Source organism: Ambystoma mexicanum, chromosome 4q (genome assembly GCF_040938575.1).
Source record: "Ambystoma mexicanum isolate Mex_15411 chromosome 4q, UKY_AmexF1_1, whole genome shotgun sequence".
Classification (NCBI taxonomy): domain Eukaryota; kingdom Metazoa; phylum Chordata; class Amphibia; order Caudata; family Ambystomatidae; genus Ambystoma; species Ambystoma mexicanum.
This window is the reverse complement of record NC_090928.1, coordinates 68,318,877-68,331,362: the sequence shown is the minus strand read 5'-3', so window position 1 is coordinate 68,331,362 and position 12,486 is coordinate 68,318,877. Positions and strand designations below refer to the sequence as shown.

General features: G+C 42.8%; 1 protein-coding gene across 1 annotated transcript in view; it reads right to left on the bottom strand.

Annotated features, from left to right (window-relative positions):
* Window positions 1-1,872: 1,872 nt before the first annotated feature.
* THEMIS (thymocyte selection associated) overlaps window positions 1,873-12,486 on the bottom strand; it is a 557,215-nt gene continuing 546,601 nt past the window's right edge. The window contains exon 7 of the mRNA XM_069607495.1: window positions 1,873-3,144. Coding sequence (XP_069463596.1) covers window positions 3,134-3,144 — 11 coding nt within the window. The 3' untranslated portion in view covers window positions 1,873-3,133. The remainder of the gene's footprint in view (window positions 3,145-12,486) is intronic.

Below are 12,486 nucleotides of genomic sequence, written 5' to 3'. Positions count from 1 at the left end.
TCAGGATGTAAATCCTAGCCTTCACCCACAACCTCGGCTGTGCAGGAAACTGTCAGTAGTTCTGTTACTGCTTTTACTGCCATTTATCCCATACTTCTGTACTTTTATTGAGGCCCAATGCGGTTTTCACACAATGCCAGAAGCAGTGCTACAAAGGGACATTTTCAAATGCTTTAAAGTTATAATGGCTTGATCACTGTAAAAGAGTGATTTTCATAGCATTTAATAATGACACTGAAGTTCCTATTTAATTCTCATTTGGCTGCATATAAAATATATTGAATTTTGTTTGGTTTTCTGAATTTGTGTGTTTTGACAACATTCATCAATGTGTGTGTGTGCAGATCTTTACAAGCAATCGATTTATTTAAAAAGGGTGAAATGAGTGGCTTAGAAATATCTGAAGGCTTTTTTGTCATGGGTGTTGTTCATGTCTACGTTTCTACATTAATTAATATGCTTTTAAAGAGCAGATGTCAGAATTATTTAAATCATTTGAGATTTTGCTTGTTGGAACAATCTTCTGCATTTTTCGGTTTTCAATTTTGCCAAACATAGAATTTGAGCCCTAAACCCAGAAAAGGCAGCGTCCCACCCAGAGTGAGGCTACTTTGTGGCTAACCTGATAGGTTTCTGGTTTAGCTAAAGCGACAGAGAAGCCCCTGCAAGGACGACTTCTCCCCTTAACATTAACGGGCCCTTGGATGAGATGGATGGCTGAATCCTTCCCGCTTTGACAACACCCTCATGGGTGAATCATAATCTTTTCTGAAGCAATTTCTGAACAAGTTTGCAGGATTTCAAACCACTCAAAATGCATGGGGTTCAAGTTTTCATCAGACTGATTTGCCCCTGTCTGGTTATCATCAACTTTAAAAATCCTGCAATCTGGTGATTAATAACTAGTTATAGACACACGGTTTGAAGCCATATGTTTGAAACAACTACATTTGAAAATGCATTGCGTCAGTATTCATTTTATTACTGTAAATGCAAGTTCGAAATTGTAAATTTCACATTTGATCTGATTTGCGTTTGTATGTTATTACTCTCTTCTCCAATTATGCCTCTCCTATGCCACCTTCCCATTTCTTGGTAACCTTGCTCCCATTTCCTAGTTTTTAAAATGTTTCTACCAGCACATGGAGGATAAAAGACAGACCATATAACCTGTTCTCACATATTGTACATTGGTGTCCTGATAGAGCAGTTTCACCTGTGAAACACACGTTAATTCAACACTAAATTAACAGTTGCAAAGTTAAAACCAGATACTGGTTAATTTTTTAGACGTTCTACCACAAAGTCGACACTTCCCTCCTTGATCAACATCTATTCTGGATGATCTGCTAACACCAACATGAACATTCGACGTATAGGTCAGTAATACTTCAGATATCAGCATTATTTCTGTTGAAGAATTATATTAAGCAAAAACAAGATAGTGACAACACTGCCCGTGTCCTTTCTGACACCTCCTTCATCACTATTTGTTATGAGTGAGTTAAAAGTGAAATCTCAGTGAGGCAGTAGAAGGGCCCAAACTGAGAGCACGCTTCAGTGATTGGGCTAGCTCAGCACTGCTGGAGCCTCACTATTATCTGACCGTGTTTTACAGCTGGGACATTTGATCAGACTTACCCAGCTGACCAACATCTGGTGTCATATATATATACATATAATTCTATTAGAATGATTGTGCATTGGGTTCTGAACATGTGCACAGCCATACTTACCCGATCATGCTAAAATCCAATACAGGAAAAGTAAACATTATCATTTGGCAGTCATTGGAACCCAAAGGAGCGACTGACATCACAGCTTTTTGACCCCACATCCAAGCCCTCACTCCGTCCAAATCAGTACACATGGTTCAATGTTACAAACATTTTAATGGAGCACCAACTCTGATGAGGATTATGAAATCACTGATTGAAGCTAGCAAGTTGTAACCATTTTTATCACAGGCATAACTGTCAAATCTAAAACTCTTTGGTCATTTTTATTTTCCCAAGATGCATGTTGATTTAATCCTAAACAGGACGGATTCCTCTCTATTGTTATTTGACCACCTTCCCTTTCTCATTGCGTTATTCTGAAGAGAACAATAGGTTGTGTACATGACTGTACATCTTTTAATGATAGTAAACTTCCATACACAAATCATAATGTCCTTCTAGGTTGTGATAATGTTTTTGTTCAAAAAGACGTGCAGCATTCTTATTGAGACTAAAATAGGTGCTTGGAGCTGTCATTAGAAATGTAATACTGTAACATTTTAAAAAGAGCCAGTTTATAATGTTTTTATTACAATGTTAGTACAATTAAATAATTTTATTTTTTTAAACCTGCTTTTACAAAGGACACACCATTCCCTATGATATTTTTTCCATATGTGCATAAAGCTGCCAGCAATGGCTGTGAGGGCTCTAGAAAATGGGCACTTCACAAGGAGACTCTCGCCCACATATAAAGAGAGAGAGTGAGGCAGTAGAAGAGCCCAAATTGAGGGCACGCTTTAGAGATATAGCATGACATAGAGGAAAAGAGAGTGCAGAGAGAAAGAGTGAAAGAGGTGGAGAAAGAGCTAGATCAGTCTAATCTATGACTGGCACAATTAGTTAAGATAAAAAATACTTTGCCATAGCAATCACTTGATGGCAAGCCTATTCTCGCAAGACATTGATTTGGTCAGAATCTAGCCATTTCTCTGCCAATCATCTTCCACCCTTCCTTTGCATCTTTGGTCTGAGTAACAGCAATTCTCCAATAAACCATGCACACCCCTTGTATGGAAAGATGATGGCAGACTTTAGGTTGTTATCAAATTGGTGGTTGTTTTGAAAGATATTACAATCTGCCATAGGTTCATGAATGGCATATTTGTCTGTGACTAGTCATGAAAAAGTACTTGCTTATTAACACACTTCAAGAAAACAAAATAATACAATGGAGTAGTTCACATCAGATCTCAGTTTCAGACTGAATTGGTTGGAAAAAAGGCATTTCAGTTTTTAACTCAAATCAATTTCTTAGTTGATTGTCAGCTCTGATAAGGGTCTGTATGTATTGCACTTCATTGTTGCATGTACATTTTGATCTCCCGGTGAAATATTCTTCTGAGTATCCCAAACTAAATGTTGTCTGAAAAATAAATGAAAAAGTTAACAATTCTCCACCTTTTGTTATGACTGAAACTTTTGAATAGTGCCAAAATGGCGTGGTTTAAAATGTGCACGAGGCCCTTCAATATATTATTCTATTTGCAACAATTAACATGCCAGTACAAGGGTGAAAAGTCACACAAATTTACAGTATTATGCTTACGCCAAACAGTCACAACCACAAACAAAATGGGGTCAATATATCAAAATCACCATAATTCTGAAATGTAAATACAGAGCAACATTGGATTGTAAAGGAAACAGTGTGCAGTGCTATCATAGGTGGCCTTATGTATGAACTCTGTATTTTACTAAGAATTGGTTTGTCTATTTCAGCAGCAGGAAGCACCACCGCACTGACCCACCAGAAGAGGAAGCAGTGACCGAAGCAGATGCCTGACCACCATGTCCTCGCTCACCAACTTCACAGTCATTTGCAAGCCATCCAGTCAGGTGACTAGAAAAGATTGAAAGAGTTAAGGGCACCTTCAAGACCCTGTCCACACTCTGCACAACACCAATAAATATGGCGTTGCTAGGCTGTTATGGGGTGATTGGCCCATTGCTCATTGACATGACCGGAAAATACTGGAGGTGCCAAAACACTTTAAAGTGCTGGCCTGTGGTATGCAGAATCACCAGATCAGCAGCAAAAGTGTTCCTCGTGCACCTAGCAACCACAAAGAGAGACAGTATCCCAGGTGGAGGCCTACCCAAAATGTCCTGTTGGAGGTATTTAGGGTGGTATTTGAGGTTGGTGGTATTTTGGGGTATTTCATGGTAAAGTGGTGAGCCTAGCTTTAGAGTACTGCCTGATAATTGTTCTTATACCGGGATCACTAACTGTAACGAAATACTGGACTTAGTACACTTTAAACAATGAACTTATCCCCTTGCAGTATCTTATTTACAATACCACAATATGCCATTTTGGCTTCCATCTCAGACTACAGTTACCATGTAAATGAAACATGAATATTCACAAAGATAGCCCTTCTGTAACCCAGTGTACAATAACCAGTTTGGTTGTTGTCCTATCACACATGACAAAGTGAAATTACCAAAGGCATACAATCTCACTACTGGTTATACCCAGGGCCCCGTGTTACCATCACAGATCAAACATGTAATAAATATTCTGAAATGATTCAACTTTTGAATTGTTATTCTTTATCAGAGGTTAGAAATATGCAAGATACAGACTTAACATACAATGCAAAATGTTCACATAGCCCCTACAGCTTGGTGCCAGGAATCAAAAATAAATATTTCTAAGTGCACTTACTTGCGGTTATGAAAGGGCCTTGCTATGCTAGATTTCAAAATATATATTTTTTTAATTATAAATGAGCCTTAAGGGCAGTGTATTTTGGTAACTAGTCAGCACTCTGAGAAAAATGTCCTTGAGCTTCTAACAAGTCTTGACGGAGACTAAAAAATATAAACACAGTTATGCACGTTTAAGACTTCACTGTATGGTGCCTAAAAATGAAATGTCGACCTCTGACAAGTTAATAATGATATTCTCCACCCAACATGATCCAATACTAAGCATTCAAACATTAGCACTCTCCTCAAATTAACTGAACTCACCAAGGATAATCTTTAAGTTTGTGTCTGTCCCGAACTGCCAACACCCCCATCTAGCTGCCGGCCACCCTCTTCTAAGTTTGGAAACAGCATCTCTCTGCACACATCTGTCCGCAGGGTAAGCAAAACTCTTCTGAGACGGCTGCCTGCCAGGAACCCGAAGCCAGAGAGTGAGAGAAAAAAAACCCAGCCCTTTCCTGACCAGCCTTTTAAAGCATTTTTCCGAAACCTACCCAGAATATAGATCCTACCTACATAAACTGTAGAAATGCCTGCCCCTTTCTGTGGCCTCATGTGACATTTAAAACCACCTTCCTTTTTGTCAATCAGCCAGCCCTCCAGATAGTTCTGAAGCACATGGCCAATCTGCCGGCTTAGAGCAGAACCAAATTGGATGCAAACATAACATTTGCCCCATTTCCTCCACTGAAAGTCTTAAACAATAAGCTAAATGAACTTCACATTCCACACTTCTGACTTTTCACATCTTCATTCAAACACAGTGCACCCAATCATATTTCCAAACTAACCCTGCACAACCTAAATGCCTTAGATTTATCAATCTGCAACACGTTTAGATAACCAGCGTGAACTTTTGTGCACTGATTGTTAGTATCATGGTATCTTATATGTTAGAGGGATAAGGTAAATTAGTATATGTTAGTCTCATGTTTTTATTTTAGTGCAACTCAGCCCATAACCGTGGTGTGGTGGTGTAAAGTGATAACACCCTGTTATGCAATGCCCAATTCAAAACCTTTATTTTTCTAGCATGTGTTCTGTGCATTTCCCATAATTACATCTACTAGATTGAGTCTCACACATGAGTCTCACACTCATGTTCTCCACTGGAAGCAATCTTTTACCATGTTGAAATGCAGAGTCCTAGTTGAAATACATGCCTTTGCTAAAATGTGGACGTTAAAATGTAGAGGTATCCTTGTTGAAATTCAGAATACCTTTCCCTACAGTCCTCACTCAACCATTGCAACAATATTGACCGACTACCTGGTCATGTGTCTAAAAAATATAGACAGTGCAGGATTAGCAGCAGAAGGGCACGCAGCATCCACAGCAAAGACCTGCTAAACTGGACTTCCCTGCTGCATTGCCATTGGCTCATCACACGGGAATTCGACAAATGGCATAGTTACTTGATTGTGTTCTGCCCCCAGAAAGCAAATGATGTATTTGGATAAGGGTATCCCCTTTATGTTTATGCATGGACCATGATGTGGAGTGTGCTCATACCCCTGGCCCATCACAGGAAAATATTCAAATCAAATCAGGCGACAGTACTTGATTGATCAGACCTCAGCACCTCCGGCCCGGCCTGCAGGGAGTGCCATCAATCATGAACTGCAAAAGAAACACTTTTCACTCCATGTCACAAAGACCCACACACCCCACACCAATGCACAATCAGACACCACAAATGAAGAAAAGAAATGCATGCTCAATGGCACGTCAGTCAGCAATCATGCTGGGACATGCAGAAGCTCATCCTCAATTGACACCTTGACATCCTCATTACAGAAACCTATTATACAAACACCTCCTCTACAACCCTTGAACACCTGGTGCCCCCGGAATGCTGGAAACACATGCACACTGAGAAACAGGCAGAGAGGTGGGAGTAGGAATAGTCCAAAAGAGATGCAGCTTCCTCTTTGCCCCATATGCTTCAGCTCTCCGAAGGTGGCAAACCAGCAGATGAAGAAGTAAGAGCCACCCTTTCTACACACTGTGTGCTCATCACCCACTAAAGGCCAGCAGGCCCATCCAAAATGTTTATGGCCAACTTCTCCAACTGCCTCAATGGCCTCACTCAGCTCTTCCAGTCCACTAGTCACCCACTCTTTGCAGATGACTTCTGGATATAAGACAGCGCCACATAATGCAAATATGAGCTCCACATCACCCCTGAGGAAAGGAACATAAATGTTCCATTGTAACTGCTTTCCCGTGAAAATGGGCAATGCTGTGACATCCACCCCCATGGAATCCAGTGCAGAGGCATCAATGCAACCTCTATGTGCTGGTCGAACATTAGCTGACTTGCTTCGTAACCCACCATGAAACAATCACATCAATACAACTACCCCAACCTATTTTTAACTCTACAAAAGCTATTACAAACAGTTCTAAAGAAGCACACTGACATTGCTTAGAACGGATTAACCTCAACTTCCCACCAATCAAACTTCCCACAGGCCCATAGAACAACCCCTTCCACATCTGGGTATAGCCTGGTGTAGAGGCAATGACCCATAAATCAATGATCACAGTTTGTCTCTCCATGTGAGAGAGGGTATGCCCAGACGTGGGTCCCTTGCTCGCTGTGCCATAGGGAACCAGGCTGCACCTCACTGAGGAGGTCCAACAAGGCCAAAACATGTCTGGGGTTGCTTGGTTTTCTGTGCAGAGGGGACCTGGCCTAGCAGTTCGGGCTGGGCTGCTACCATTGGTGGCGGCAGCTGACTGATTTGAACATGGCTAGACCCCTTTTGCAATGGCGCAGACGGGCTAAAAAACGGTGGTGTGGAAGGTTGCCCAGAGCAATTGCCAGTGGTTCAGATTCATTCGAAACCTTCCACCCATCACTTTTATGGTCACAGTTTGTCTCTCCATGTGAGAGAGGGTATGCCCAGACGTGGGTCCCTTGCTCGCTGCGCCATAGGGAACCAGGCTGCACCTCACTGAGGAGGTCCAACAAGGCCGAAACATGTCTGGGGTTGCTTGGTTTTCTGTGCAGAGGGGACCTGGCCTAGCAGTTCGGGCTGGGCTGCTAACATTGGTGGCGGCAGCTGACTGATTTGCACATGGCTGGATGCCTTTTGCAATGGCGCACGGGCTAAAAAAACGGTGGTGTGTAAGGTTTCCCACAGCAATGCCAGTGGTTCAGATTCATTCGAAACCTTCCACTCATCACTTTTGTGGCCATAAATCAATTGTAAACTAAAAGCAGCTCCCAGTGTGTACTAACAAGCTATCTTATGAGCAAAAAGTGACTATTGCCACAAAAACATTACAGAAGCCATAAACGGCTGTGGTGGCCACTGGCTCAACAGACAACTAGGGCAGAACGGTACTATACTTTCTTTCTTTTTTATGTAGATTAAAATTGCTATGGAAGGGTAGCAAGGCCTATGGTGCTCCCTAAGGGAGAGGAATCCACAGGACCAGAACAGTGCTTAGGGCAAGGATTATCATAAAGACAGAGATCCTGAGTCTGTCCCTGTACTGGGTTACAGCCTTCATGTCCCTGGTAGATCAGACCACCACTCATAGTTCCTGACAGTTTAGAGGGCTCCTAGACACTTTGTTCTTGATGGTTGATGGTCCTTTCTTGACGGGCGTCTTCGGGATCACAATGTTGTATAGTTCCTCCTGGACACACTGCTACCAGACACCATCACACCATGATCATAGGTCGCCTCACGAGGATCAGGCCACAAACACTTAAAGGTGTCAGGACCACAGGGTACTATTAGGTTCCCCTCCCATTCAGGGCTATTAGCTTCGTTGTTAAGCATTAGGGCTGGAATGGAGTTTCTTTCTCTCCGTCATAGAGGATGGGGTTGGCACACCAACCTCCCAACCAGCCTTTACTCAGGATATCAAGGTCTTTTTGCTTCTTTCGCCTCTCCTTCTCCCAATCTTACCTTCCTGGCACTCCTTACATTCCCTTCCTTGTCTTACTTCTGTCTTACTGACAGCCTCTTTCCTCCAAATTGCCTCTACCAACTCCCTTCTGTTCTCTAGTTGTTGACTCGCTTATATGTCTTCCATTTCCTCTTCCCTCACTATTTTCTTTCCTTATTACCACTTTGTTCGTTCCCACTACTGACCTGGTTCCTTCTTCTAGGGGTGTTCTCTTTTTTGTTTCTCCTCCCTTCTCCTTCCAGGTGTTTCTATTGCTTTTCCTCACTATTACAATTCTCCATTTGCTCTCATTTCCTCCTTGCCTTCATGCTCCCCCTTGCTCTTTTATATCTCATCCTCTTTCCTTGCTTCCCCTCCCCTCCTCTCTCTTGCCCACTCTCCTTTACCTGCTTCTTGCCTTTTTTCTCTCCCCTGATTTCTCTTGTCTCCACTTCACCACGGCTCTCTCACCTTCACAATGCCACACCCTTAACCCTCGCTCTCTCTCCATCTCTCGCTCTCTCTCTCTCTCAGCACTCCTGGTAATCCGTCGCCTAACACTCCCACTACTGATCTAAAAGCAAGCCTCTTACACCCAGTTAATTGGGCTGCCAAATCCAACTTTGGGGACATCTGGAGGTGCTTAGCATTCACGCTGTGCGATTGGCTGATTGTCCTGCCTCCAGTCATCCACCCAGGTGAACCCACAAACCTTTGGAAGCTTGTGCAGGGGCCCACAGCCACACAGACCAAAGTTATGAAAGGCGAGTCCCCATGTTTTGGGAACATGCAGCTTTATCATGGGGGCTGTCTAACTCCACCATGATACCATAGGATCCAATTTGCGTCTACATGCGTGTGTGTGGTGCACTTTTCAGACCACGATTTCTGATTTTCTCTGCTGCTCAGAGAATCATGTTCACGAACCCTGCAGACTTGTGTTCAAGTTGGCACTGCTCAGGGGGCTTTCATGAGGCCAGGAACTGAACCTCCCAGCCTACATATGAAGATGGGGATTGGCTTGAGGTCCTGAAGGATACACTGTACACGACCTCCTTCACTAGCATCGTTTAGTGGGCTGTGGTCCCCTGTCCCCGGGCTCTCCAGGATCACATCCCATAGCCTCTCCTTCATGACATGGTCACACAGCGCAGAGGTTCCGGCAGTCATTAACACCACTGTCACCCCCTCGGCCATCCCATCCACCCACGAACCTAGCAACAATCTTTCAACCTTCTTTATAAAGTTAGTTCAAAAGATCAGACCAACTGTGTCATACCCCAAAAATGAGCATGAAATTAAGCCACCATCAGAAACCCCGATATTAATTTGCTGATACCTTTTGCAACAAAACCTTTCACAGGTGCCAAAGCAAATAGGCAATATATCCCACAATGCACTCCTGTGTACTAGCCTCCAAGAAACCCACCAAGATGGCGTATGTCTACCAACCCAGCTGTACCACTGATTCTTTATTGTTTAGTTTAATCTGTTATAGCCAGTCCACGTCTGGAAAAGTTATAAGGAGACGCAAGGAAAGTGAGAGAAAGGCGGCGAAGTGTGTGGTCTTTAATCTGTTTTCCACTTTGAATTCTGAACTCAGTCAGTTAGACAGAAACCAATAGAGCAGACCTGGAATGTTAAGGGCGGGCTGGGGCATGAAGACAAAGGGGTGGTGGAGGGGCGGTGTACACATCCAATGGCAGAGGGCAACAATCTCCGTGCCACGCATATCTTCTGCAGCAGGTGTTGTGTACCAACACTTTTCCATCCACACCAGGTTCCCTCTTCAGACATCTTCGAGCATTGGATTCATCTATTATGTTGAGAGTTTTTTTACGCCAGTACCAATTGACCGGTCCTACAGCTCTGAGGCTTGCCCGGAAGGCAACAAACTGTAAAGGCCAACTGCTTCCTACCCAAAATCGACCTATGAGGGTGGGACAGGGGCATTTTCAAAGCATGATAAGAAGGACCTGAGAACTGTAAGGATACAAGTTAGCATTTGCAAAAGAGGAGTGGCAAGAACGGCTCCAGCCATGTTTCAGAGTGCCCTCGAGCCCTGCCCAGATAGGGCGATCATGGAGCAATGGTGCTTAAAGCCTTTGACAATTCAGGGGTAGGACAGGATGGGGCCCTTCTCTGCCGTATCACAGCAAATTATGGCAGTTCACATGCAAGAGGATCCAAGCTACCCTCTCAATGTTAAGCGTGTTCCTGTGCATAGAGCCTCATTGCAGACTCTTTGGTAGCTTTCAAACAAGGCAGTGTATCACAAATACTGCCTTCTTAAACCGCTCCCACATTGCAGCCCAGGCTGAGTATATAGCCTGGAGCTACATAGCTCAATTTTAAAAGTGAAATTTCGCTTTGAAAATCCACCAATGTTTACCTCCACCCAAAGAGCTGAAGGCAAAAAATGGCAAACGTTTCCAGAATATTATAGTTTTTTTTTAAACTGTTGAATACAGGGGAGAAGGTTTTCAGCAGTTTCTTAGGAAGAATGCATGAAAATATCCCCTTTGCCCATTTTCTGCAAGAAAAAAATACACTTAAGGTAGAGTGGTGGTATGGCCCTCTAGTGTACGTAGACCATCTTCATGGAGAGGATGTAAATAGATATTGTTTTAAAATGGATGCAGATTTCCCCAAATACCACTATCTGAATTTCAGTAACTCCATGTTCTCAATTATGTAAAAAAATACTTATGACCAATGATGTCCTCAACATTGCGGCCATTTCTGAACTCTGCGTTGCTGCTTGCAATTGGCAGAGCTTCCTTTTAGCGAGTCGATATGTGGACACGTTCTGTACAAATGTATTACTCCAGATCTTTCTGTTTCTTCTATCACTACAGCTAAGCACCCCGGCTTTTCAGGTTATTCAGCCCATTCTCAAAACAGTTAGGCGCAGCACACTGCTATCTTCATCGGCCATTAAAAAGGGTAAACATGACGACTACCCCTTGCATTCATGATTTGCAGCGGCGAGAACAAACAACATAAGGCTTTGCTATTTCAACAGGCTTCTTCTGTCCATATTGCAACCCATTTCCCATTATGAGGGCAAAGAACTCAAAGATGTTGTTGTTAACGAACATAGGAGGAGCAACTACGAATCTGGCAAGACCAACAACCACATGCACGTGATCACTTAGGCAACGCACTTCCCAGCTCTTTACTCTGACTGGGATGTCCATTTTAATGAGCTCCCATCACACCATTTCCAACTATTCACACGCTGTTATCTTCGAGATTTTACAAGTAGGCCCCAGCCAAATTCCCAACCAATAATCTCAAATTTGTGATATCAGTTTGGGCTCTTGAAGTCTTGAAATGAACGAATGAGGTGATTCGAATGGCACGAGCTATAGTCAAACAAAGTTATTCTGAGGGAAGCTTCTGCAAAACCTTCTTCTGAGCCACAATGTTGGAGGCATAAGAAAACAAGTCCCCACCTTTACACATGCAGGATTTCAAAGTGGCGTGCCATAGACAATCTTTTTTATGCAGAACAAAATATGTAGTACTTAAAAAGCACTGCACGTTCTACCATTAATGGATCTAAAATATATTTAGGGTCTGAAACCATGCCAGGTTGCAGGAAGTTCTGGTGTCTTCTGGGGTAGCTCCCACACGGATCAGAGCAAATGAGTGGCGTAGGGGTGAAAATGGACATAGGACAGAATATGAGTAAAGAGACAAGCTAACAGAGACATTTCTGGTGAATTGATAATAGTACCAAACAACTGGAAGGAACTGTTACCTGGAGCATCAGACTTCGGGAGCTTTAGCACAACCCTGTTTCACTAGCCTTTTGCCTTCCCTTCTGGGTCACGACTTTTATGATGCTCTTTTTCTTTCAAAATGATTGATCTCCAGGGGAAGAAACTTTGCTGGTTCTTTTATTTTGAAAAAATAGTGTAATTAATGAAATAAAAAAATTTAAAAAAATAGTACCAAACAACCACATTGAGAGGTAGAGGACAATTCAGACCAACGAGTGATCCCTCAATAAAAGGGGGGTACCCTTTAAACAACAAACATATAGAGCTTGTGGTCAGTGCTGTTCATTTTATAGGGAGAA